The sequence below is a fragment of the Ascaphus truei genome, chromosome 8, assembly GCF_040206685.1.
Source record: "Ascaphus truei isolate aAscTru1 chromosome 8, aAscTru1.hap1, whole genome shotgun sequence".
Classification (NCBI taxonomy): Eukaryota; Metazoa; Chordata; class Amphibia; order Anura; family Ascaphidae; genus Ascaphus; species Ascaphus truei.
In genome coordinates this window covers 56150094-56177515 of record NC_134490.1, presented here as the reverse complement: position 1 = coordinate 56177515, position 27422 = coordinate 56150094, and the positions used below count along the sequence as shown (strand labels likewise).

The window sequence follows — 27422 nt, the reverse complement described above, 5'->3', positions numbered from 1 at the left end:
CACTGCTCACTGCACACACTGCTCACTGCACACACTGCTCACTGCACACACTCTCCCAGCACACACTCTCACTGCACACACTGCACACTGCACACACTGCATACACTCTCCCAGCACACACTGCTCACTGCACACACTGCTCACTGCACACACTGCTCACTGCACACACTGCACACTGCACACTGCACACACTCACAGCACTCAGCTCTCACAGCACACTCTCACAGCACTCAGCTCTCAGCACACAGCACTCACAGCACACTCTCACAGCACACAGCACTCACAGCACACTCTCACAGCACTCACAACACACTCTCACAGCACACTACACCACACCTCCCACTCCCCCTCCCTACCTTTGGTGTCGGATGCTGAGATCGGAGCGGAGCTGGTATCAGGAGGAGGTGGGTTATCGGGAGGAGGGGGGTGTCGGGAGGAGGGGGGTGAGTGAGGATCAGGCTGGGACTCGGAGGGCCGTGTGGGCTATGCCGAGGAGGGGGGGGTGAGTTAGGAGCAGGCTGGGACTTGGAGGGCCGCGTGGGCTATGCCGAGGAGGGGGGGTGAGTGAGGAGCAGGCTGGGTCTCGGAGGGCCGCGTGGGCTATGCCAAGGAGGGGGTGTAGGTGTGGGGGCATGGGGGGGAGGAAATGGATGCCGGTGGTGGAAGGTAAGGAGCAGGTTGCGGCTGGACTTGCCGTTGCTATGGGACGTGTAGGGCTTCCGGCCACCTCTTCCTTCCTTCCCTCCCTCCTCACTCCCTCCCTCCCGATCAGGCGCGGCACGTGCGTCCCTGAGGAAGGTCACATTTTGATGACCGAAACGTTGGATGCAGTGCCTATGTATTTATCCTGAATACAACAGCTTTGGATTTCCCTGACTGTGTGCTGTCTCGTTTTTCCTGGATCTCCATCTGGTAAAATCTTTTTGTGTATGTGCATATATGGGATAAGCATCAATGGATAATCTGTTTACAGTGTGCCAACTGCTCTCTATTTTTCTATATATATATATATATATATATAGATATCTTTTGAATAAAATGGTCTTTTAGCCTTTGGTCAAAGTGTTGTAAGCCCTTGAGCCCCTCCAGGGCAGACCACGTCTCAAGGGTCCTAACACTAAAATAGATTCTTAATAACCTGTACAATAAATCTGTCAAAATTAGTTGCATAGTTCTAAGTCTGATTGAAGCTCTTATTAACCTGTATAATACCAGGAAAAGCACTCTGTATTAGATTTGTCGCAATCATACTGGATGCAAGTTCCCATGGGTGTGGAAGGTGCAAAGAAGTGAGCTTTAACCATTTAAAAGTGGGAGGGGTGAGCTTAAAACTAGGGAAGGAGGAGCCACCCTCTAAATCAGCCAGGACCAGCTGAACAAGAATTGCAAAACATACAGGACCCCTATAAGCTCATACTGAACCCCCAAAATAACCACAACACACACACACACACACACACACACACACACACACACACACACACACACACACACACACACACACACACACTAAGTTAAGTTATGGTGAGTAAAAAAATTGACAAAAACCCTCCACAGCAAAGCATATAGCAAATGTAAATATACTGTATGCTCATTTGCATGTCTTAGGCAGGTCTGCAGGTCTAAGACATGCAAATGAGCATACAGTATATTTACATTTGCTATATGCTTTCCTGTGGAGGGTTTTTGTCACTTTTTTTACTCACCATAACTTAACTCAGTATGGTAAACCCCATCCTTTCGCTTCATTGCATAGCCAGTTAACCAACCCCACACTGATGAGACCCATTAAGGTCGAAACAGCTGTCTGTGTGTGGGTTTTCTGGCTATGCATCTTAACCCTGGCTGTGCTCAAAGCTGTGACCATGCAGCAAGCTTAAGCCTATAGGGAACCATGTATAAAATGGTTTTTGAAGCAAAAAGTGGCACTGTGTGCTCAATTGCATGTCATTTCCCAGAATCCCTTGCTGCAGTGGAAGTGTTGTGTGCTGGGTGATAATGGTGAAAGGCGGGGTTGCAGACCTGCCTAAGACATGCAAATGAGCATACAGTATATTTACATTTGCTATATATATATATGCATGGCAATATATATTTAAAACCAGAGACAGAACATGAAACACAGACAGAGCTCAGTGCTACATCCAAAGACACCAATACAAACACATATACACACACATGTAGCCTAGCCTCGGCCGCTACTTCTTCTCCTCGACCTTTCCAGTGTAAGTCCTGTTAAGTGCAGGCAGTCGAGGGGTTCATTCCTTCTTTTAAGGCTCTGTGGATACTAATTGGTTCATCTGTAGTATGTGGAATAATCAGTATTCAACCTGCTCTGTTAAGGGGCAGGGTTACAAACATTTCCTGAAGGGTGGTTTCTGACAGTTTCCCAGAAGTCAAGTGAGTCTGTCTCCCCTCCCCATGAGGGTGGGAGTGTGTGTGTTATCCTGAGCACTACCAAGGATAAGACTCTGGATGGGGTCTGCAAGGCCTTACCCCTAAAGAAGGGCTGTGCAGTATGCCTGACATCTGATGTTATGCAATAAAGATCCAGTTGTACCATCACCGTGTGCTTCACTGTCTTGCTACTGAGAGAAGAAAGTGTCAGTATGGGACATCCCCTACTCTCCAGAGGATCCATGCTGACTGAAGGCGCTGCACCAATGAAGAACGGAGGTAACCTGTAAACCTGTCCTGTTCTCCCCACAACACTGCGGAGCACTCAGCCCTCCCGTTACCACACAGGTACAGCCCATCACCTGTCTGACTACTTCTTAATCCCCTAAATAAGTAGCCAGAGAAGTATACCCCACTCCAATCTCACTTGGGGGGGGGGGGGGTTCAAGGGCTATATATATATGTAACTCTTTTTCCCCCACCCAATCTCACATAGGGTCTCCTAGGGGAAATACTGCTCTGGCTACATGTCTTAGTGTGGTGCATACCTGCTGGCAACAGGGGTCCCTGAGTCTCCCGCATGATGGTATAGGGGACGAACAGGACAGGCTTCTGGGGTTGTGTCGAAATTCTACTTACAGCTTCAGCGCCTCCATCTTGTGCAGCCCTCAGTTGTATGGGGTGAAGTATCTGCAAAATAACTCTTTCCCCTCCTCCCAATATACTTCAATCTCAGGCAGGAGGTATAGGTAAAATGCAGCAGCTTCTTTATATGGTCTCCTTATTCAGTAGCACAGTAGGTCTTCTCCCTTAGGATGTCCCTGAACACAACTCCCAGCCAAGGGCACCGAGAGAGGTTCAAGCTCTTCCTCTGTCCCCTGGTGGGATAGGAGCTATTGGTTGACCCACACTCCCTGGAGGGAGGCCTCAAGCCTGCCAGAGCCCTGACCGCTTGGTACGGGTAACCTTGCCCCTCTCACGGTAGGGACAGACTGACCAAATAGGAAGTTGCAGTACATTAAGCAAGCTCCAGCAGGCACTAGCCCTATGTCTCTAATTGGACACAGAGCCTGATGACACTATCTTTACTGACTCACTGCACTGCATGAAGTGGGGAAAACCCATGATTGCTCCTGGCACCCTGCTCTTACCCAGGTATTACTGCCAGGAGGGGGCAGACCTATAACCCAAACCACACAGGGATATAATATCTATCTATCTATCTATCTATCTATCTATCTATCTATCTATCTATCTATCTATCTATCTATCTATATTGCACCAAACCTTTACACGAATATCTGGGTATCAGTTGCATTGAAGTTGAATCATGTGAATGCATTCTTGTTTGGAAGGGTGCATGAGTTGATGTCTGGGTCCTGCCAGTTATTCCTCCCCCTGAGCTCTGTTGGCTGTGCTTCTACTCCACACATTACGGCCGCTGGGTGGGATGGTCTGTCATGACGTGTGGAGTAGGAGGGCACTGCCTGCCTTCTGATCACATACATACAGCATCTCTCCTGCAGCCAGATGCTGGCTCTGCCAAGTGATGCTGCTGGCTAAGCAGCAAGAAGAGAAGACCTCTCATATTTGTGCTGGGACACAGAAGCAGGATTTTCCCTGGGCGTGCAGAGAGATTCATTAGGATGTGAGAAGCAAAGGGGAGAAAGGTAAGTGAGGTCTCTCTGGGGATGGGGGTCCTTGTGGAATGTTGCACAGGGACACTGTAGGATGCTACGTGGGTTTGTTAGGACCATTCACAACTTAACTGTGTTTTTTGTTGTTGCTGTCAGCCTTCAAATGATAGATGTTGCTGTAGCTATGAGTTGCATCTATAATAGGCAGTGAGGTGTACACCCTAATATAAATATAGAGGGACTGTTGTCATCGTGGTTGTAAAAGCATTAAGTGGGCAGCCAGAAATGTAAGTTAAAGTACCCCACATTATAAAGGGACCCCCCAGTATCTCACTGAGTGGTGGCCAGTGAATGTCCCTGGTCAAAAGCAATGCATCAACATTGTGGACTGGAATTTCAATGTCTCCTCTCAGGACACCAACAGCATATCACCACAACACTGTAACGTACTGTAAGCCTTATGCTGCCACAGGGGACTTGCCTCTGGCAGCCAAGGGGTTACCCAGTAGGAGCTTTTCACCCCATTCAAATTCCTATGCCAAGGCACAGTTGATCTGTGAATGTTCAAATATCTTCAGTGGGAGTTGATCACAGCAGCACCAGTAGATGGCTTGTATGAAGAATAACATTATAAAATACTAACAGAAGGAGATCAACATGCATATCACCCTTACAATAACCTGTAAAGAGGGGCGTGTGTCTGGAAGACTTATAAAGTAACACCTTACATTCAGAGGTTGTGAAGGCAATTGGGGAACCTTGTAGATTATAGATTCACAACCCTCTTAAATGCCTGAACTTCCTGCCAGGAATTGCATTGCAAAACCTCTAGATAATGACATGCGTAAATGTATATCATGAACATTTCTATAAGAACATATGTGCCTTTGCTATGGGAAGATTTCCAAACTCATCCCTAATTCCATTACTGAATTTGCTGAAACTGTTTCCTGTGTAAGCAAATTCCATAGCGTGATGTACTCACTGGGTATCAAAGGCATTTCTTGTTACCACTCTGAACATTTTCCTTTAACGGTTTGAGCTATGTCCTGTTACTTTTACATTTCAGTCCTGTGCTAACAAGCCCTCATTTGTTCCTCTATAAGCTCCGTTTATACATTTCAGGACCATGGTCCCATATCTTCCTACCCCCTTTACGAAACCATACTAATTCATATAATGGCGCCAATCCTTTTTCTTTTCCCCAAACCGAACTCTGGGTGCAACAGGTTTTTTTTAAGAATTCAATGGATCACTTGGAAAATAATGTTTGTAAACCAGAAGGAGGTGTGTCATGGGATTCAAGAGCCCATGAATGTTTAATCCTGGTTTTTTTTTTTTTAACCTGATAATTAAAACACATTACATCTTTGGGATTTCATTCCACGCACTTCAGCTCAGTGCAATTGGATTCATTAGCTAACCGTAGCACCTCGCTCCTCCTGTGATTGCTGAGATGTTATTTCTTTACATTTGCCTGTATTTGCAAGGAAAAACAAAGATGGCTGCATGGTTACCCAATCAGAGGCTGCAATGTCATACCACGATGATGTCGCACATTTCGATTGGCTGCCAGAATGATGCAGACCTCAGTGGCCATATTGTTTCTCCCGGGCAATAATTCTTGTATTGGAATGTTAACAATTAAATTGGAGCGCCAAGTTCAGCTTCAGGGGACCCCTTGCTTCAAATAAGGATATATTAATTATATATGTAATAAGCAGTGCAACTTGCTTATTGCAAGTAACTGTCTTACTTATTTGTATCTTGTGAAAAATGGGGGTCACTTTTTGTCTGGAAAAGGATTCAAGCATATCAGCTACTTATGTTTATCTGTTTGACTAATGTCTTCATAATTACTTTGCAAACAAAAGACAGCAGAAAGCTAAGGCTCTGGCCCCAGTGCTCTCTGCTGCACGCGTGCCTGGGGGGCATGGCGGCGCGTTCACAGATGCGCAGAGGGGGGGCAGGGCCATGACCGGGGGCGCAGCCATGACTGGGCGTATCTGCCCTTCCATTGGCTGCCCACCAAGCTTGTGACCGCGCCGCGGCACGAGAAGACAACATTCTTGTTTTCCCTGCCAGCGTACGCGTCACAGCGCATTGCACGCACACACACAGCCGCTGGGGCCTGCCCCATAGAGGGCAGTGCTGTGGTGTGTGGCGCACGCACCGCAGCGGCAGCTGGGGACTTTCCCTAAGGCTGAGGCCCCGGTGTCGGCTCTGCACGTGTGCCTGCCAGGCTGGCGGCGCGTGCAGCCGAGATCCCCGGCCTGCAGTGAGCTGCAGGGGGAAAGACGAGGGTGGCGGGGGCGTGGCAGGGGGCACGGCCACGACATCACCCCGCAGGTTTGTCCTCATTGGCTGAACCGCCAGGGGGCGTGGGTCGCGAGTTGGGAGCACAGATTTCCTGTGTTCTGGGAAATTTGTGCGCACAATGCGGCGAACAAGGCAGCAAGCGGGCCCGGCCCCATTGAGGGGCGGTTCTTGTCCCTGCGGGCGCTGCAGCGGGCACTGGGGACCTGGCCTAAGAACTGACCTTGAGTTTTGAGGACTGGCAAACAGTTCAATCATTAAAATATATGAGTCGAAGTTTGTAAAACCTCTCCAAAGCATTGGTTTACCATGAAAATGTTAAAAGTAAAAAAAAATACTTATACTTGTCCAATTTTTGGCAACTAGCTACATTTCATATTTAATCTATTAAACAGTTCACTGTCCTTAGTTCACTTCCGCCCTTGGCAGGACCGACCCCGTAAGTGCTGTAAACGCCTTGTGCCGACTACTGTTTTATTTAACCATGTAGCGTCTTTGTGCTCAGTCTTTAGTTACTGTTAAAACCATAATTGTTCTCCCTCAGGCTGCTCCACAATATAGCGACACATTCTAAATGGCCCGGTTTGTAAATAAATAAATAAAAGTAAGTGGCGGTTTCAGACATAGGTACTTGTAAAATATGAGCCAGATGTAACTTCCCTACAAGATTTCAGAACTGCAGAGCTGAGGGGAGGTTTGTTTTGTCCCGTTCCTGTCTTAGCTGGGCATTAAAGCAGGGGAGAGTAGATAGAGCTGCTGCTGTCTTGAACCTTTTAGTGAGGGGCTGCAGCGCAGTGCCTACACTCTGGTACTGAAGGATTCTATGGGGGGGGGGGGGGGAGTCCAGTTAATAAGTCTTTCACATACAGCAGGGCCCCGCTCATATGGCACAGCACTTCCGGTGCCTGCTGCTGCTAGTGAGCGCGTGGGAGACTGGTGGGTGATTGTGTAAGCAGGGCCCAGTGCACTGCTTTGCCCGGGGGCCCCTAATGTTGTTAAGATGGCCCTGGGTTCCGTACCAGGCCGCCGCCGTAAAGCAGAAATCGCCGTAAAGTGGGGCCCTACTGTGCTGTATGGTACCTTTGAAAACAGAGATGCAGAGCTTTAAACCGACTGTTTCGCTGACAAATGGCATCTGACAAGGAGTTGTGCATGCACTAAAACTGTTGTTTAGTGACAGCCGGATACTTTGCTGCTGAGCACGTCATGCCGAAAATCGCCGGAACAAGCGCCGAACCTAATGCATATGGGTATACATTGGGAAACGCCGTATGAGTGGAACGCTGTAAAGCGGGGCTTTACTGTACCATATTTACCAAGAGGTAACCTGGCTCTGTCCTAACTTCTCTGCCTTCACTGCGCAGACCTCATTCCACTTTCGGCTTCTTCCAGCCCACAGCTGGCAAGAGATGTTCACATGGTCTAGTCAATCATATCCCACAAGGTTTGTGGGGTTTCTCCATTCACAAGAGCTCTTAAAGCAGCATTTCGTGTGCAGGGGGTCCACCCTATCCCTGATCTTCACATGCCGTACGTGCCATCCAAATAACAAGTCCATGGGGTTGAGTGCATGCGGTATTATCTGTCAGCTGAAGCTGTTTTCCATTTGCTTTAAGCCTGCTTGAAAAATTAATAGAACTTAAAGCTAAATAAAAACAGGCTGCCGAATATTTTTCAATTACTTTGCTTCTCTGTGTCTTTCACAACCGCCCTTTGGGGAGATATTGTATTTTTAAGGCTGCGACTGCTCTACACCATGAGGTCTCATTTGGTCTTTAAAATGCCTCCCCGAAGGTAACAGTGCTGGGAGCTGAACCTCTCCAGCTGACGCTCTGCGGGAGCAGCCTGGTTTGGGTAATTACATGTGTAGCTGTTTCTATGACTTTTCCACAGGGTGTGTTTGTTTTTTCCTTTCGGTGGCTGGAGAACTATAAATGAGCTGAGATCCACGATGCTGCAGAAGCTAAATGTGAGCAAGTATTCCAGGCTTTAAAGAGAAGTCCCTTTTTCCCCGAGCACTGATTTGCAGTGTCCTCACTGTCCAAGGAAAGGAGGTGCTGATTCTCCCCCTAACAGGGAAGGAGTCATTCTGAACACACTGAACATTGATCACTTGAGCTGTGATTACGGACACCATTTAAATAAACTGGCTCCCTGTGTCACATTCCTTGGATTTAATGTACTAAAGCAGTGTTACTGCCACTGTTCTTTAGCCTAATAGAATGGGTAGAAATGGATTACATAGGTATTGTGTTTTGAAAACTGCGAATGCACCTAGGTTTATTAATTAAACATGGTGATACCATTAAATCGAGCACTGCTGTTCCATCCCAGTGAGGAACAATATATTAAAGCTGCAGACCAAGCAATATCCTACATGTTTTTTTTTTTTAAATAAATTAGCTCTGTACTATGAGAAAATACTTGTAGCATTTTAAAAAAAACAACAACTCTGAATGACATTTTGAATGTATCATAATGTAACAAGCATTTTTGTTTCTATAGAAACCATTAATAAAGTCACATCCCCTTCCTCTTCTAAAACTGGCTCTGGCACACCCTTTTTGAGCCCTGCCCTCTCTCTAGCAGTGCCCCAATTGTATCTAGTGATTGCCTGGTCACATGATCTTCCCCACAGAACTTTGCACCTTTGGTGCTCTTCTGCTTCTCTGACAGCCATTTAGTGAGCCCCTGAGCGGAATCTTCGCCAATCGATCACAGGAGAACGGATCGATCGGCAACTTAGCTAATTACTTATCATTGTGTGACATGTATGGATGCACATATTAAAGGGGAATAAGAAAAAATACCCTGCCAACTTGGACTGCTGCTTTAATGGGGATATTACACGTTGGATAGTAGCAGGAGATGCAAAGTGATTAAAGTGTATAGATTCAACAAGGTTCAGGGTTGAATTTCAACCATATTTAATGTTACCATGTGATCTCACACCACTCACTTTACAGTATCTATCTGTGCATTGGTTTCCCCAGTTTTTTTGGAGGCTGCCATGCAAGCCAGAACGCCAGAATAGTGCGGGGAGTCATCTGAGCTCAGTTTGGGAAACTGCACTTGGGGCTTGAGTCGTGAGAAGAGGTCAGGGGACTGTCAGTCTGAATTCTTTCTGCTTGACTAATAGTCTGAGCTGCATCTGTTATAACTGCTTCACCCTGCGATTTCATGTGTGCTGCCAAGACTCTGGAAGGTCTATACGGCCCTTATGACTGCTGTAGGCCCCTGACACTCTGAAAGGGTTAAAAGGCGGAAGCATTTTTTTGACTGTAATTTAACAGCATACACAATTGTGTTCCTTTGGTTGCCCTTTAGACTGCTTCCCTGAACTTATATGTGTCTCTTTTCCTCCTCCTTCCGTGGAGCGGTTTACAAGCCGAGACAAAGCCCAGTCGTGCTGAATTAGCCCTTCCTGTTATATGGTAACTAGAGCGGGCATCACAGATGTGTCATGCACACGAAGACAGAGAGTTGGGTGTTGCCATGGTAAAACATTTGTTCCTCTTGCCGTCTGTACTGTAAAAACGAAGGAAACAAAAGCTTTGTTATTAAAGAGTTAGTGGAAGCGACCTCTTTTTGATGGGATAAAACCGTTTCTGAGATGCTGTGTTCCTGGAAGTAAGTAGAGCAAAGCTGAGCTGCAAAGTCTTCCAGGAATCCCAGCAGTTACATACCAACTAACTGGCAATCATTCACTGGAGAACCTCTAGAATACGCATTAAAATACTGGACATGAATCTCAGCGTGCCGCCTTTTGCACTGATGCGCTGGCACGAGACTGCAGAAATGAACGGCGTAAAGAGTAAAACTTTTGGGGAGCACAGTTTGAGAACACAAGATTTAAAGTCTTTCTTTATTAAATATTTTACCAGGAAATAATACATTGGGTGTCACCTCCTTGTTTTCAAGTATGTCAAGTATCTTCGATGTATGACAGCCTTGCATAACGTTCTAGTTTTAGCAAAATACTGCGTTTTTGGCAAAACAGGATTAATCATTCAGATTAATGTCACAACCATCATTTAAAAAGTCAATGTAAATACACTTGCCTCTTTATTTTTGTATTGCAGAGCATCTGAAGTGAATAATGTGGAGATACTTTGTGTTTGGTGGATCACGTGTCCTGAGAGCTTCAAATACTGACAGTGATCGGTTGGCACAGACCCTCTGCCTGTTAGGATTACTTGCACCCCAGCCGCTGACAGGGCTTGCTGCCTGATTTTTCTTTCACAATCATTTAGTGCTGTGCTTCCCTTGGATAATGTCTGCACTGCCACTAGCTCATGTTGAGGCTGCAAGATGGACTTCAAATTGACTACCTGGGATTCTGGTTGCAGAACAAATGCTGCCTTGGACCTGGGGTACAGAGAGCTGCATTGTCCTATCCTGGTTAGCAGACATCACCTGCCTGTCTCAGGAATGCCGTTCATAGAGGGAGACAGTGTGAGTTTCCGGAGGGGCCTTGGACGGGGAACTCTTTGCAGCTTAGTCTTTGTCTTGATAATGACGGCCTTGGTGCTGGCTTCTTACCTGCTGTCTGGAGGCAGACAAGATCTTCTCCAGGCATTTGCCGCCTCTTTTTCCAGAGATGTCACCTCCAATTCCAACCAGTCGGGAGCAGAGAGACAGAGCGTGGCCACTCAACCCTTCAGGCCCTGTACGATAAATGTCACATATGTTACCTCTCATTTGGGGATGTCACTTCCAGAGGATGAAGGAATCCAGCTTACAAAACGGAGGGTCCCGGTGATGGCAGAGTTAGAGCTGTATGAACCTCATGTGAGTTGCGCACAAAGACACTGGTATAATGTCGTAAAAATAAGAACTAGGTGTGTAAGTAAGGAACCTCATGAAAGTAATACTGTAACTAAGTCTAAAGAAAGTGAACTTACAGCTGAAGTCCAAGCAATATCCTACATGTGTGTTTTTTTTAAATAAATCAGTTCAGTACTATGAGAAAATAATTGTAGCATTTTTTTTTAAACAACTCTAGATTACATCTTTTAATGTATTATAATGTAGCAAGCATTTTTGTTTCTATAGCAACCATTTACAAAGTCACATCCCCTCCCCCTTCTGAAACAGGCCCTGGCACACCCCTTTTTGAGCCCTGCCCACTCTCTAGCAGTGCACCAATTGTATTTAGTGACTGCCTGGTCACATGATCTTCCCCACAGAACTTTGTCATATTAATATGCAAATGCATTCCACTGACTGCAGAATACTCTGCAGCCATTTAGTGAACCCCCGAGCCGAATCTTTGCCGATCGATCATCAACTTAGCTAATTACTTATTGTGTGGATTGTATTGATGCACATATTAAAGGGGGGAAAAGCAGTTTGGACTGCTGCTTTAAGGCAGCAATTGTTCTGCAATCATATATGTTTTTTTTATAGTGCTGCCAGTGTACGCAGCTCTGTACATATAATTTGTGCTGACACAAGTCCCTGCCTCGTAGAGTTTACAATCTATCTTTACACTAAACCACTCATTTAGCTCTAATAACATGGCAATGTATGGGATGAACTGAATCATGAGTTTAACTTTAGGAAAGTAAAAGCAGGTGTGCCTCATATAACATACTCCAGGTGAGGGGTGGCCAACCTTTTCTTCAGGCGTGCCAATAATTGTTTTGGCCAGGCACTGTCCTAATGCCCCCCTACATCCTGTCTGCCCCTCTCCTCTCACCTACTCACCCCCCCTCCTCTGACCTACTCACCCCCCTCCTCTCACCCACTCACTCAACCCCCCTCCTCTCACCCACTCACCCCTCCTCTCTCACTCAATCCCCCTCCTCCCACTCAATTCCGCTCCTCTCACTTAATTCCCCAATGCATCATCCCACTCAATACCCCTTCCTCTCACTCAATTCCCCCTTCTCCTCTCAATCAATAATCCCCCTCAAAGAATTTTAACTTGGGGGGGGGGAGCCTCTGGCCCCGAGAATGGATGCAGACGTTGGGTCTGGGTGGACCCAATGTATGGCGCGCAGACGGAGGGAAAGTGGGATGGAGAGCTGGGTTGGCCACTTCAGCTCTAGGTGCAGGTAGCTACGGTATGTTATGTTACTGCTGACTTGAATATTGGGTCGAATAGGCTAATCACAAAATATAAACTAAAACAAAGAATAATACTCAAACTTTGCTGAAAAGGTTTATCATTTAACAGAAATAGTATAAGATAAAGCGTCACCGGAAACGAGACAATGAAGCAGGACAACGCTACACATTTAACCTGTGACAAGGAGACTAGGAAATGAGAGACAATACGGTCAAGTGATCTGCGTCCCAGCAGAGTTTTTATTGCTGAATACAGTAAAGTAAATGTTTGGGATCCACACCAAGGAAAAAACAGGACTGGGGGGAAAAGCCAGAGATTAATTGACAGCTAAGGTATTTTATGAACAGGTGGAAAAATGGCTAAATTAGTTAGGGCAAAGTGCCATGTGCTGCTGATGTCTGTGTTTCCTACTTTAAAGTTTGAGAAATCACCACACAGTTTGCACTTTAATACCATATATTCCAGATGTTGTCTGTTTCTGTTTCTCCAGCTGTTCTCCCTGATCCCACGACAGTTCATCTCATGCAGTCGGAGCCCTTGCTGGTACCAGGAATATGAGGGGAACCTCAGCAGCAACCCCTACAGGACCAACACGTACGCGCTTTACTCCAAGCGGTTCCATTCCATCTTTGAGGAGATGCGGCAGGGTTTCTGGGGGCGGCTGCAGCTGAGAGGGGGGCGCCACTACCGCCTGCGCTGCCTGCCCCACTTCTACATCATCGGACAGCCCAAGTGCGGCACAACAGACCTGTATGACCGGCTGCGCCTCCACCCCTGCGCTCGCTTCTCCGTCATCAAAGAGCCGCACTGGTGGACGAGGAAACGCTTTGGTGAGCTAACTTCTCCCCTTCTGACCAAGAGGGATAATCTGTGGACTCAAACGATGTAGGGCAGGTGCTATTGGTGGAAGACTGGTGATGTTCCAAGGCATTGAAGTCTCCATACCTATTATCTTACTTTTAGTTTATTTTAAAAATGAAGTTGAATATCAAGTATACTCACGAACAGGGCTGTGAGAAGAACATTTACATGGCGGCCCATAGTATGACTTTTTGCTGACACTTCCACCATGTCCAGTGCCGGCAGATGGGCTTTGTGGAGCTGTGCATTGCAATATCAGTTCCCCCAGTAGGACTCAATGCCTTCCAAATTGTTCCCGGTCAGTGAGCAGTATTGAGCGAGTCCTGCCTTTTAGTAGTGTTCTTTTCCAAGCATGTTCTCATAAGTGGTCCTGTTTTATTGTACTGTCCCACTGAGCCTGGGACCTACATCATGGGATCAGTTAAGAAACTATCTTATGATTTTTATGAATCTGTGTAACCTTAGATATTTGTGCCCTTATTTTTTCCAACTTTTTAAGTACACGTTGTTCTCGTGATGTGAGTTAGTCTTTGTAGATGTTTGAGAGCCTTTTGTGTGGATCCTCCTTAGTAGATCTCTATGTATTACAATGATAAAATGTACATGGGAGGACTTAGCTCGTTCAGATTCAGAAGACGATTGTTAAGGTTTCTGTCGCTCTTAAAGTTGCAAACCACTACTAAAAGATATACAATTTTGGATGCCTTTTACACTTTTGATGAGTGAAGAGGTCAAAGATTGTAATGTTCTTTCTTCTTAAGGGATTGTGAGACTGAAAGAGCCATTCCAACACCCATACCCAGTGGAGGATTACCTGGACTTGTTTGATTTGGCTGCTCAAGAGATTCAGGATCATCATAGTGGAGACACAGGAACAGAAGACGGAAGGATGGACCATCTGCTCACAGGTAGGAGGATACTGGGCGTTCACTGTTATATACAAAAAAACAAATACAAACCGGCTCCTAAAATTGTCCAAAGATAGTCTATTGGGGATCCAATTGGACCGGGACACACAGATCCACTTCCAGTCTTGTGCTTCCAAAGTAGTGACCACGACCGGATGTGACGTGCTTTGTGGAATCAAGCAGAAAAATAAATCATAGTGCAAACTGCTACCCAGAGGGACATACAGTAAAAACACTAAACAAACAACAGATGAAACATAGTGCAAACTGCTACCATTAGGGACATAACAGTACAAACACTAAACAAACAACAAAGACAGATACAGACAAGGCTGACTAAATGGAAGAGCGAATTTTAATACAACAGATAATTTAAAATGCAGTTGAGAACACAACAGCAGGCAGCTGGTACGGATATTCTAAAACCAAAATCCTACTCACGACAAGTCAGGAGTAAATGCACAGTGGATTATGGACATGAGAATTCAGCAGCTTGTCCACCAGTGGCGTCGGGCTGATTTGGATGCAGCTTCGGCACTGCAACACCTCCTAGTTCGATCATCCGTATTGTACACCAATAAGTATAGTTTAGTTCTTAGCGCTATTATCACCATTTTTTTCCCCTTTGTTCACTGTTATATGCAATGGGAGAGCTTCTGAGGGGGTTCACAATAGGATAAACTCCCTGAGTGGAGACAAGGAAGAATGGGCTAAGTAGACTAAGCTTCCTAGAAAGAGATCACATGGAGGATTAATAAATACTGAATTACCTGTCTGTTGGTTTGTTTCCACCCTTCAGGGGAAGCTAGCGCCTCAACTATGTGGGACAACAATGCCTGGACGTATTTCTACGATAATGTCACCAACACTGAGCCACCGTTCCTCATCCAGGACTATATCCACGCCTTCCAGCCACATGCCAAGTTCATCATCATGCTTCGGGATCCGGTGGAGAGGTCAGACAAAGACCTACACAATCTCTGGTTCCCCTCTAAATACTGATGCAGGCAACCATCAAATATCCTGTCGTGGCCAATAAAGCAGATGATTGTTGAACCCAACTCCTGCAGTGCCTTGCAACCTATAGCCACAGCTACTATATCAAAATCTTTGCTGTGGTGCCTTATTGCTTCGTTGTCTCTGAGGTTTAACACTCACATCCCATTCCTGGTGCTTTTACCTGCATACGGCATATGGCCCTTCAAAGGAAAGCTGAGTAAGGAAGCTGTACAGTGGTTGAAGTGTACTGGTGCAGAATGGTACTAAGGGATGAAGTCATGGCTTCCTATTGGCCCGCAAGACGCAGAACATTTAAAGCCGCCATTATGTTAGCCCCAATAGTGGAACAATTCTCAGCACAGCCTGAACATAAGATCTTTGCAAGTCTTCCTGCCTCCTCCTGCTCTAAGTGACTCACAAGTGAAGTGGAACACTGGTTTCATTTCCAGGTTTTGGTGCCACTGCGAGTAGAATGATGGGTAGGCCCAGATTCACTAAGCTCTGCTAAATCAGGGCAAATAAAGTGACGTTGCCTAAAACTGGAACGGCCGTTATTTGCCCTGAGGTTAAAGCAGTATTCACTAACACAATTAAATGCAAAAATAATAGCTGGGCATATGGTATAATATCTTATGGCAGGGGTTCTCAGCTTCAGTCCTCAAGACCCCCCAACAGGCCAGGTTTTTAGGATATCCCTGCTTCAGCACAGACAGCTCAATTAGTGTCTCAGTCCAAGACTGCTTCAGCACAGGGGGCTCAGTCAAAGACTGAGCCACTGATTGAGCCACCTGCGCTGAAGCAGAGATATCCAGAAAACCTGAGCTGTTGGGGATCTTGAGGACTGGATTTGAGAACCCCTTTCTTATGGGAAAAGGATTAGCGCATGTACAGGTCAACGTGTAATGTGTAAAGCTGTAATATAAGTAGCACTTATGGGGCTTAGTGAATAGTGTTTGCTTGTGATAACAGCTGCATATAATTTGCATGAACAGTGATACCCAATTGACACTATGCTTTTTCGGCAGTACAGCTGGTTTAACGATTCGTTCATTTCTTTAGTGAATACAGCCTTCCTATTAACATGAACTTAGGCTAACGTCATGTTAAATAGTCTTGCAGAGTTTAGTCCAGGGGAGATCAACTCCAGTCCTCAAGCCTTCCCAACAGGTCAGGTTTTTAGAATTTCCCTGCTTCAGCACAGGTGGCTCAATCAGAGGCCTCTGAGGCACCTGTGCTGAAACTTGGATATCCGAAAAACCTGTCCTGTTGGGGGTAGCTTGATGACTGGAGTTGAGCCTCCATGGTTTAGTCAATCTGGATTGTTCTTTTCTAGCTGCCAACAGCTCTGTGCTACCACCTTGTGGACAAATTCAGTATAGCAAAAGTTAAAAAAAATTAAAAAATAAATATTTTATTTAGCACTGTATGCTACAGTAGGTGATAATGGCAAAAAGCAGGGTTGCAGACCTGTCTAAGACACGTGAATGTGCTCACAAGTAATATTTGTGTGTGTGTGTATATATATATATATATATATATATATATATATATATATATATATATATTTTTTTTTGTTGAACATCTATGGTAAGAGCATCTTCTCACCCCAGGTCCCCCTGTTTGCTCTGCTCTCCTAATAGGTTGTACTCTGATTATCTGTACTTTGCTATCGCAAACAAGTCCGCTGAGGATTTCCAGGACAAAGTGAACGAGTCCCTGCAGATGTTTGAGAGCTGCCTGCAAGGTTTCTCTCTCAGAGCCTGTGCCTATAACACCACCTTTAGCAATGCCCTCCCGGTAAGTACATTGGGAATATACCATGGAGAGCTCTTTTACCAACAATGTATTTTCATTAGTCTATCTATCTGTCTATCTGTCTATCTATCTATCTATCTATCTATCTATCTATCTATCTATCTATCTATCTATCTATCTATCTATCTATCTATCTATCTATCTATCCACAATAGGCACACCTGTAATAATACATTGGCAGGTGTTGGCACGTGTATGCATCCTACCAGTCATATATAAGTATACTTTATCCAAACCGAAGCTCAGAATAGAAGGGAATCAGCTGTAGGGTTAATCCTGTCCCTCCAATCATTTAGGATAGTAGCAGCACAGGAGAGTTCTTTCAATTCACCTCCAATGGCACATAAGCAAATAACAATAAGCAAGTTTAAAGGTGCCAGTGGGGTTCACAAAGCTCCACAGAGACGGCTAACACTGGTATTGTGTCGGGCAATGTGGGGGAGCCCCCGTTTCAACGTCCTACGCATTTAGTGATGTCACAGTCACATCAAGGGATCCCTTGAATTGAAAGTATTCTCCTGTGCTGCTACTATCCTAAATGATTGGAGGGACAGGATTAACCCTAAGGCTGATTCCCTTCTATTCTGAGCCAGCTGCAGTGTTTTGGCTCCAGGAACAGCTGCTGCAGCAGACATCCGGCACTTGCTGCATTTGGAGCCTTATCTCTATCATTTTGCTCCGTGACCGGGGACACACGGGGAGGAGGCATTGCCCCATATCGCCTGCAAGAACAGCTGATTGAGCTGAATCATTGGCTTGCATCTTCTGTCGGCGCCCTGCTTTTACCATCAGTCCGCAGATCACGGAGTACAGGAGGGAGGAAACACTGAGTTCTATTGCTGTCAACACCCGCTGCTTCAGCTCACCAAGCGGTGGAACATCTTTACTCTGAACCCCCCTTATTACCACCAGCTTGTGCTCTACGAGACCCAGGAAAGAGGCAATTCTGAGGTTTCGGCATCCACATGAACTTTTGTCCTAGCCCAGATCAGCATTTTTTTCTTTTATTCTTGACTGTTCACATTCTAATTTACTGTTTGTCCTTAAGCACAAATACATGCTATTTTTATGACGTTTTCCTTTGTTGCGCTTCCCTTTTGATAGTAGCATATATATTCAGTATCATTTTAAACTTTTAGACAATAGTCATTTTATACTAAGATCACACACTTTTTCTCCTTTTTGCACAGTTACTATATATATATATATATATATATAAATATATATATATATATATTTAGTGCAGAATAAATGAGTTCTACATATATACATATATATACATATATATACATATATATATATATATACACACCCCATCAGGTATCTCTATGTGCTGGAACAGTGCAGTAAGAGGGCTTGCCAGTCTACAAAGAGTTAATCTTCCTTAGAGTTAGCTCAGCAGCAGCTGTTGCCTAATTGAGCAGGCTGAACAAGGAAGTGTTTAAGGCAGATACAGAGAGATACCATCTATGAGAGAGACATGCTGAGAGATACAGAGTGAGAGATTGCTGTCCCAGAGAGGGGGACAGAGAAGTGCTCCCCAGCTAGAGAAGGAAGGCTGGCACAGCCCTTGACAGTGGACCTACAGAGGAGTTTCTCTGAGCTCATGTGGGGCCGAGTTCCCCTAGGAAGAAAAGGAGGAGAGACCGTGCTGAAGCGGGGACGTCTGCTCCAAACAGATAAGAAAAACACTTTATTGTTGTCTTAAGACTGTTAATGTGGGGTGCATATGCCAGGACATGTTTTGAGTTGGGAACCAGTATAGTTGGCCAGCTATCGTTAGAAAGGGCTGAAGAAAAGTTAAGTTATTTTCCCTAAAGGGAATAGGTGTTATTTTTATGTTTTGTGTGGACCTGTTGGTGTATGATTTATTCCCTGTAAATAAACCCCATATAGAGAAATACAGTGTTTCCAGCCTTCAATTGGGACTAAAAGAGACTGCAACGTGGTGTGGGCATCACAATATATATATACAAACATACACACTCACCTCTACGAACAAAGTACCTGCTACAGACCAAAAAATCAATGGTACCACAATCAGTGAATATATATTTAAATAAAGCTGCCGATGGTGTTGGGATATAATAATGTGAACACCTAAAAAGAAAGAATCCCACAATAGCACTCTGGTATACCAAAAAAGATAGACAATTATTATGACATCACATACATTTTAAAACAGTCTCCAGTGCCCTCACATAGCAAGGAGTCCCTGAGTAATGGCTAATACATATAATAAGCCAACGCTCGAAACGCGTTGGTGGGGGGCTCTGTACCCCATAATGCTGCTGTTATTTTTGCAAGAATCCATTAAATAATCACTTTTAATGGGCACACGCTCCCTTGGATATTCATTCATTTTTTTGTTCCTGAATTGTTGGTGCCTGCTTTTTCCCTTTGTCTTTCTTAATACATATAATAAACCTAATACTATAAGGGAAATGATCCTATTATTGAACCCTATAATTCATAAATAAAGAGTAATGAGGCAAACAAGTTGCCTCATACCCACCAATTAAGAAAATGGTGAAATAGGACAAATCATCAGCAAACATAAAGCATTAGGAATGGCACAACCTCAGGGTCAATGTGGACAAGGAAAAATATATATAGCAGCACTCACGAGTTGATAAAGGCATTAACCTACAGCAGTCCATAAACAGCCAATATCGCAGGTGAAAAAATGGCTGTATACATCAGTTCAGATAGACTGATTAAACCATGTTGGTATATATCGTGAGACAAGTCCCAGAGACCACAAGGAAGTATGGATCAGATGTCTCTGGGCCCTCGGGTGGTCCCCATGGGTGTCCGGGAGTTCCCGCTGGCCGGCGGTACCAATCCTGTGCCCAAAAAACACAACATCCAATACTTTAAAATAAATACACCCGCTCCATTCCCCCCTGCTCCCTAACAGATACCGCCTCCCTAACAGATACCGTACAGTAATGGGCAAAAATTACTATTATCCACATATGGATAATAGTGCATTTGCCCATTTAAAATAAAACATTAAGCAGCAGAAATAAAGTAAATAAAACTTGCACTCACACCTGCGAGGCTGCCACGATGAAGGCCATTCTCATCCTCATCACCGTCCATGTCCTCTGTTGCCACAAACAATACAGTACAATCAAAAATACAATCTAATGTCCCCTAACCCCTTAATCACCTTAGCGGTTAGTAACCGCTATAGTAATTAAGGGGTTAACCCACCCTCTCCCACTATCCACCCAGGAGGCCTAAACACCCTCCCCAGGAAACTACCACCACCCTCCACCCATTCATTAGTCCAGTGGGTACATCATGCTCATATAATATGGGCATTATTTACCACTATAGCAATAAATGTTGAAGGAATAAAAAAACAGGCCCAAAATAAAACACATTACATAGAAAAATCAACACAGTACTAATGCCAATAAAACAATTGATTGGCACAGTGGGTTCATCATGCCCATATAATATGGGTATGATTTAACACTATGCCAGTCAATGGTCAACCTAAAAATAACCAATCACAAACAAAATCCAATGCATTCAAAACAATCACCAAATAAACAACAATAAGCAAGTAAACACAACAACATTACCACCATTCAATTAAGCAAATACCAATTAAACACCAGAATTAACAATTAAAAACACCAAAACAAAACCATCAATAAATAAAAGAAAGCTCCAAATAAACACCATCAGTCAAATTCAAAATACCAAAAATAATCCCCTATTAAAAAGCAAATGCCCCAAACACCCCTGAAATAATCAGTTGAAAACAACACAAAAAATGCCAGCATACAAATTCAAAACACAAAATAAATAGCCTAAAAAAGAAAAAGCAAAGCACACACACACACACACACACACACACACACACACACACACACACACACACACACACACACACACACACACACACACACACACACACACACACACACACACACACACACACACACACACACTTACACACTTACACACTTTTTGGAGAATAAAATGTTGTTTACACATACATGTCCTCTTTGTGAACGCAATCACATGTAGCATGTCCTGCACAGGTGAAGATGGGTTGTTACACAGCTGTCCTGTTTTCTCAGGTGCGGTTACAAGTTGGGCTGTATGTCGTGTTCCTGTGGGACTGGCTCTCCGTTTATGACATGGATCAGATCCTTGTCATGCGGCTGGAGGATCATGCAGCCAATGTGACCCAAAGCATGAGGCTTGTCTACAGCTTCCTTCATCTGGGTATGTGATGACTGTATGTGTGCCTGGGCAGCTGAGCATGTGAATGCACCTGCTAATGTGTATCACTTACAATCACACAGTTACACAGTCCCACGCTGGCACAAAGAGCTTGCAATCTAATTTTAATTAGCGGGAGATTAAGTGATTTTCCCAGAGTAACAAGAAACCGTCCCCCACTTCCTTAACCCTTTCACTGAGATCGAATTAAAGCCGCGATTATAGTGCCGATGATGCCATACGCCGCCGGAATAAATACCTAATCTCAATGGAGGTGCGCGGAAGCGTGACGTCCGTGTCACGTGAAGCGGTTCAGCCAATGAGGGCGAACCAGTCACGTGACGTCACGGCGATGCCTCCACCACGCCTCCCATATCGCCTGATCATCTCTGAAAGCACAGTTCACACATCGTGCCAGCGGCAGGCGTGCGCCACGTGCACCCGCTCCGTCGCGCACGGTGAGTATAATCGCGGCCTAATATGTAAATACTATATGCAGAGCTGTGCATATCTAGCAGCGGTTTCATTATCTCAGTCAGGCTAACCCTGCGGCCCCACTGGCGCTGACCGCGCTCATGCTTGAGAGCGGTGACGTCACCAGCTTTCCAAGCATGTGACCCGGGTGTCCTGGCTATTTCGCAAGCACGCGCAGGGGGGCGTTGTGGGCAAGTTGAGCGCGCTTGAAAGTAAAAAAAAATTGTTTACTCAAGCGCCAAGCTTGAGTGAGCGTGCGTGCATGAGCGCGCGCACACCGAACTTGCACATATACATTTATGTAACTAAAAGCGGCAAGCACCGCGCACTCAGCACGCTCAGTGCCAGCGGGGACGCAGCCTTAAGGTATCATTAATATCTTCCTATTGGCCTTATTGATTTGAGAGGGACCTGCAATGCATTGAACTTATTGGCCCATTATTTTAAATATACATTTCTATGTATATCTTTATATAGCGCCCACAGTGTCCTCCGTGCTGTACAACCCACAATACAGCACAGGAAATTATAATACAATTAGTACAACAAGCAAAATAAAAAACAGTAGGAAAGGAAATCCCCGCCCTGGTAATTACATTTACTTGTATTTTGCCTTTTTTTCCCATCCTGATCACATACTTTATAACCTCATGGGCCCTGAATCCTGTCCCTGCTGCTACTCTGAACTCTGTGTGTGATTATTTGGGCGTTTGCCTTTAGCCATATGAAGTCTGTCCTGTCTTTACCCACAGGGCCCTTGAGTGACACACAGGAGGCATCGATCACACAGAACCCAGCGTCTAACAGCCGCCGCCCCGAAGACTGCAGCCTGGGGCCGATGTTCGCTCAGACCCGGCTGCTTCTCAGGGACTTTTATCGCCCCTACAACCAGAAGCTGGCGCAGATGCTGGGAGATGAGGCGTATCTGTGGGAGACATAGAGGGAGTGACTTACTACTTGCTTGTGTCCCCCCACATTGCATGGTCAATATAGGGACTTGTGTGACAAGCTAATGTGCTGACACCTGGTGAGCAAACACAGGAACAGCACCTACAGCATGGGAAAACGCAACATGCACTGACACCTGGTGATCCGACTGTGCAACTGCAGCATGAGAAAAGACCCAGGCATGGGTCACAGGTGATCAAACTGGAGCTGAACTAAGAGAAAAGTGCCAGATGTACTGAAACTAGTGACCTGACACTGGGACGCTAACACGTTGCACTGGTACTTCCAGGCTAACCCCATACTGGAAGGGAGCATTTGGGAGTTTGAGTTCAGATTTTCTTACGTTAGGAAAAATGTAACAAATGACAAGTGATATGTTTGTACAGGAGTTGTGTGTCCCTGATGTATTTGTGTTACAGTAGTGAGAGTTATGTGCCTGTGATGTTTCTGTAAGGGGGATATAGCCCTGAGGTTTAAGGGAGCGATCCCTCCTAGAACCAAAGTGAAGTAATTCCAGTAATATGTTTAAGGGCTGGCGTCTGAGTGATACCTTTTTTTTTTTTTTTTACCCAAAACAGGCACCTATAATTATATATATATTTTTTAAGTTAGACTTGGGAGGAGTTTAATTCCCCTTCTGTGTGATGTCACCGTGTGATGTCACTGTGTGATGTCACCGTGTGATGTCACTGTGTGATGAGGAAGTGCTTGTACAGCCAGAGTCCCACCTCTCCACATCTTTATTGGCTCTCTGATAAGGACAGGGTTGGACAAACACTTCCCCATTCAGAGACCCCTAAGAAATTAAACTTGTAGCTAATATTTTTTTTTTTAGAATAATGAAAGCAGCCATCCCTTTGCATTGCTAGATTTATTTCTGTTTTCTGGATGACTTTGTGGATTGCACCTTTGGGTAGTGTTGGTGAGAGGTTGTACACCTATGTGGAAGGTAGTATCTGTGTCTCCATTGTATCTGTGAAGGGTTTGAGTGGTGTATGTGCTTGATGTCTGTGTGGACTATGGGGGATATTCTAGTGGTTCTGATTTGTGTCAATTTAGCCCTTTTTCAGAGCAAGAAGTGGTGTTCCAATTTAGTAGTCTCCAGTTTTATAAATCTCCCCTCAAACCTCCCTTCAAATAAGTTAGGGAGAGATGCCTGTGCTGAAAAAGAAGTACACCTGTGAGCAAATCTTGGGAGACATGCTAATGCTATGCAAAGTATATTTAAATGAGTCACATCCCACACCTCCTAAAATATTTCCATAAGACCAATACTGACAAGTCTGAGGACCCTTCTGATGAAGTGGGTACCGGTGTCAGGTCCAGAACCCACAACTTCTGGTATTCAGGGCAGCAGCCCTAACATTGAACTAAACCTACTGAATTGGAAGTCCTTCTTCTCATATTTTAGGTTCTGAAGGGCGCAAGTACCACCTCATACCTCTCCAAACGCAAGTACAATCCGGGCTGATGTGCTGTGAAACCGTGCGCTTTGTCACTTGTTATAGACCCAGTTTAAACGATGCGATGTGTAATACAAGTGAAAAGGACCCCTATATAACAAGCACTCATGTGATAATTGTATGATATGTTCAGAATAAAACTTAACCTTTATTGGTATATGAAATAATAAGTGAGTATAAACTTTAAAAAGCAAACACACAACAATACTAGTTAAAACAAGTATTAAACAAACCACCTCCCAATCAGATAACACACTGATGGGGGTGGTAAACATAGGGACTATTGGGGACTGGCACCGTGAAATAATCTAGTCCTAATACAGACGGTGCCTCAGGGTGGTGAGTAAAAATATAGGTACGGAGAAGTGTGGTGTATGTGTGTAATGTATATAACAATCTCACACCTTCTGAACCACTCCTGATAGAGTTGTCAATTGGATGACAAGTGTGCATTTCGATGTGGAGGAGCTGACGCGTTTCTGAGGTAGAAGCAGTGGTGGATCTCCCATTAGGCCCAATAGACCCTGGCTGAGGGCGGCAAAATTTGCGGGGCGGCAAAAATATCCACCCCCACATAGAATTGCCGCACTCTCAAGCCTATCGGGCCTGATCGGAAGGTACTTATATGTGGCGGCCGCCTCTTTGCTGCCGCCCTCCTTCCGAATCGCAGTGTCAAATGTTGCCGCGGACATCACCATTGTGACACGACATGGCGTCTCATTGCCATGGCAACATAACGTCGCGACGTCAAATTACGTCATGACGTCGAGTTACCATGGCAAAGCGACGTCACGTTGGTGATGTCCGCGGCTTCATTTGACGCTGCGATTTGGAAGGATTAGGAGGGCAGCAGCAAGGAGGCGAACGCCACGGTAAGTGCCTAGGGGCGTCGGATCTTCAAATCCGCCGCTGGGTAGAAGACTTGTACACGTGAAACAATATTTTACTTTGGGATGCGGTGAGAGACATTGTATGTGTTCCTAATATTCCCAGATCTGTCAACTCTAAGATCTCACTAACTTGGAGTAATTCTTACTGATCTTTGTCACCGTTGTCTTGCAGAAGTCAAGGGAATATCACTGCTAAAAATCGTCACTTGTATATTCAAATATTAAAAAGGCTTCAGAACGTCTAATCTCGCTGACTTCAATCCTTGGAGTTTGGCATCACTGAGATGCATGTCCCTAATATTCCAGTGAGAAGAGTGTGAGGATGTTTGAGTTAATGCTTTTATAGGGGAGGATGAAATGTGTGTTGTTGTTCTGAAAGTGTTGAGAGATATGTGTCTGTAATTTACATGGGAGGGTTGAGAGGTACAGAACCCTAGTATCCTTGTGAAAGGAGGTCGGGGGCAATTTGCACGAGTCTCACGCATTGCGGCGGTGAATGATCCCCTTCCGCTGTCTGTCTCTCGCTGAGACAGCCTAAACCCTGCGCCAAAGTCATAACTCTGAACCCTAGTATCATTACCCTGTCCCTGTATATAATAACCCCCCCTCCGTAGGTTATTATCCTGCCACCTCGCGGCATGAATGTCACAGACACCTCACGTCACAGACTCATCCCCAGTCAGACGCTGGATCCTCTGCTCCAGAGGTGAGAAATGGTTGCACGCATGTATGATTTCTTTCTCAACCCCTGTTCTACATGTTAACTCCAGAAAAGTAGAACAGGGATGGCCAACTCCAGTCCTCAAGGGCCACCAATAGGTTAGGTTTTAAGGATATCCCTGCTTCAGCACAGGTGGCAAAATCAGTGGCTCAGTCAAAGACACTGATTGAGCCACCTGTGCTGAAGCAGGGATATCCTTAAAACCTGACCTTTTGGAGGCCCTTGAAGACTGGAGTTGGCCACCCATGATGGATCTGCCACTTCCCTTAACTGGCAATAGGTGAGGGATTTTTTTCCAGGAAGAAAGTAGAAAAGCTACACATTCTGCACCAAGTCTACCTGATAAATAAGAAGCATTGATCAACCTGGAAAAGAGCTACTGGGACCTGGAAAACAAACTCCTAGTCTTGCTCCCAGAACGCCCGATTTGTAAGTCTCATCTTTCACACGTGTATCATTCTCATTAGAACACGAGCTACATATTCTTGGTGATATAGTCAGATGAGATATAGAACCCCCTGCCAGCAGTCACGCTCCATGCATTTACTGGTTATCCAATCTTGGCATCAGTTGAAAGAGTTGTTTCCCATCTGTGTTTTATACAGAAATGAATGTCCCCCCTCACTCTTTGGCATCTTTTTTTGGAAAGCATCAGATACTACAAAGAAGATGAAAGGACTGGAATAAAAAAGACGAGTTTGTTAGATGTCAGGAAGTAGGTGACTTTTTCTGATGCTTTGATATAGACTTCTGATAACACAGAAAGTGAAGCAACTTCTTTCTACATCTTTAGGCAACAAGGGGCTATATCTGCTGTGGAATTGCCTCACTGAAGAGCTTACATCTTTGGCCAATGTAGTTTAACAGGGGCACGTTAAATGGATTGCAGACTTCCGTACTGTATGTGTAGAAGACAAGTTGTTTTAATATGGAAGACCTTCAAGCTTCTTGTCAGTGAGTGGTGAGCCAGTCAGTCTGTTACACTATGGGGCTCAGGGCTTCATGTCAGTGACAAATGACCGTGGGGAGATTAGAATCTTGGAGTCAGTGAATGAGGAGTCAATCTACAACCCTTGGGAGGTCAGTCTGGTGTACAGTAATGTGGAATCTGCTTTAGGGTATAGCATCAGTGCCTAGGGGCCGTTCTATACAGCGTGCGGCCGCGCATTCCTATGCGAACGCGCGTGCATGTGCCGCATGCTTTCCGTGTATATAGAGCCGGGAGCTGCAGGTAAGTGTAATGTGCGTGTATATGTTGTGTGAGTGTAAGTGTAAGTGTAAGGGGAGTGTAAGTAAGACTTTTTTAAATTAAAAAAAAAGTTTAATAATTTTTTTTTGTGTGTGTGTGGGGGGGGGGGGGGGTAAATAAATGCACACACACAAAAAAAAATTATTAAACACAGATCCATACAAACACGCATACATACATACACACATACACACATACACACATACATACATACACACCAATACATACATTTGAGCGCAGGCAGCGGTGCGAAAAGATGAATTTCTTCATCCTCGCCGCTGTCTGTCGGCTCCCCTCTCCCTGCCGTGCGCGCGCGGCCCTTCTATAGAAAGCCTGACTAACGTCAGCCAACTAAAAATCCGCGCGCCCGGCGTAGCACGCGCCCGGCACTATAGAACGTGCCTAAGAAGCCCATTAGACTTAAAA

General features: G+C 45.1%; 1 protein-coding gene across 1 annotated transcript; it reads left to right on the top strand.

The window, feature by feature from the left end:
- Nucleotides 1-3881: 3881 nt before the first annotated feature.
- On the top strand, nt 3882-25428 carry CHST15 (carbohydrate sulfotransferase 15). The gene is made up of 8 exons (XM_075612158.1): nt 3882-4067; nt 10433-11141; nt 12914-13253; nt 14046-14192; nt 14992-15148; nt 16832-16988; nt 21107-21254; nt 22478-25428. Exons 2-8 carry the CDS (start codon nt 10662-10664, stop codon nt 22663-22665), a joined length of 1617 nt encoding a protein of 538 aa, XP_075468273.1. The 5' UTR covers nt 3882-4067; nt 10433-10661; the 3' UTR covers nt 22666-25428.
- The last annotated feature ends 1994 nt before the right edge of the window (nt 25429-27422 follow it).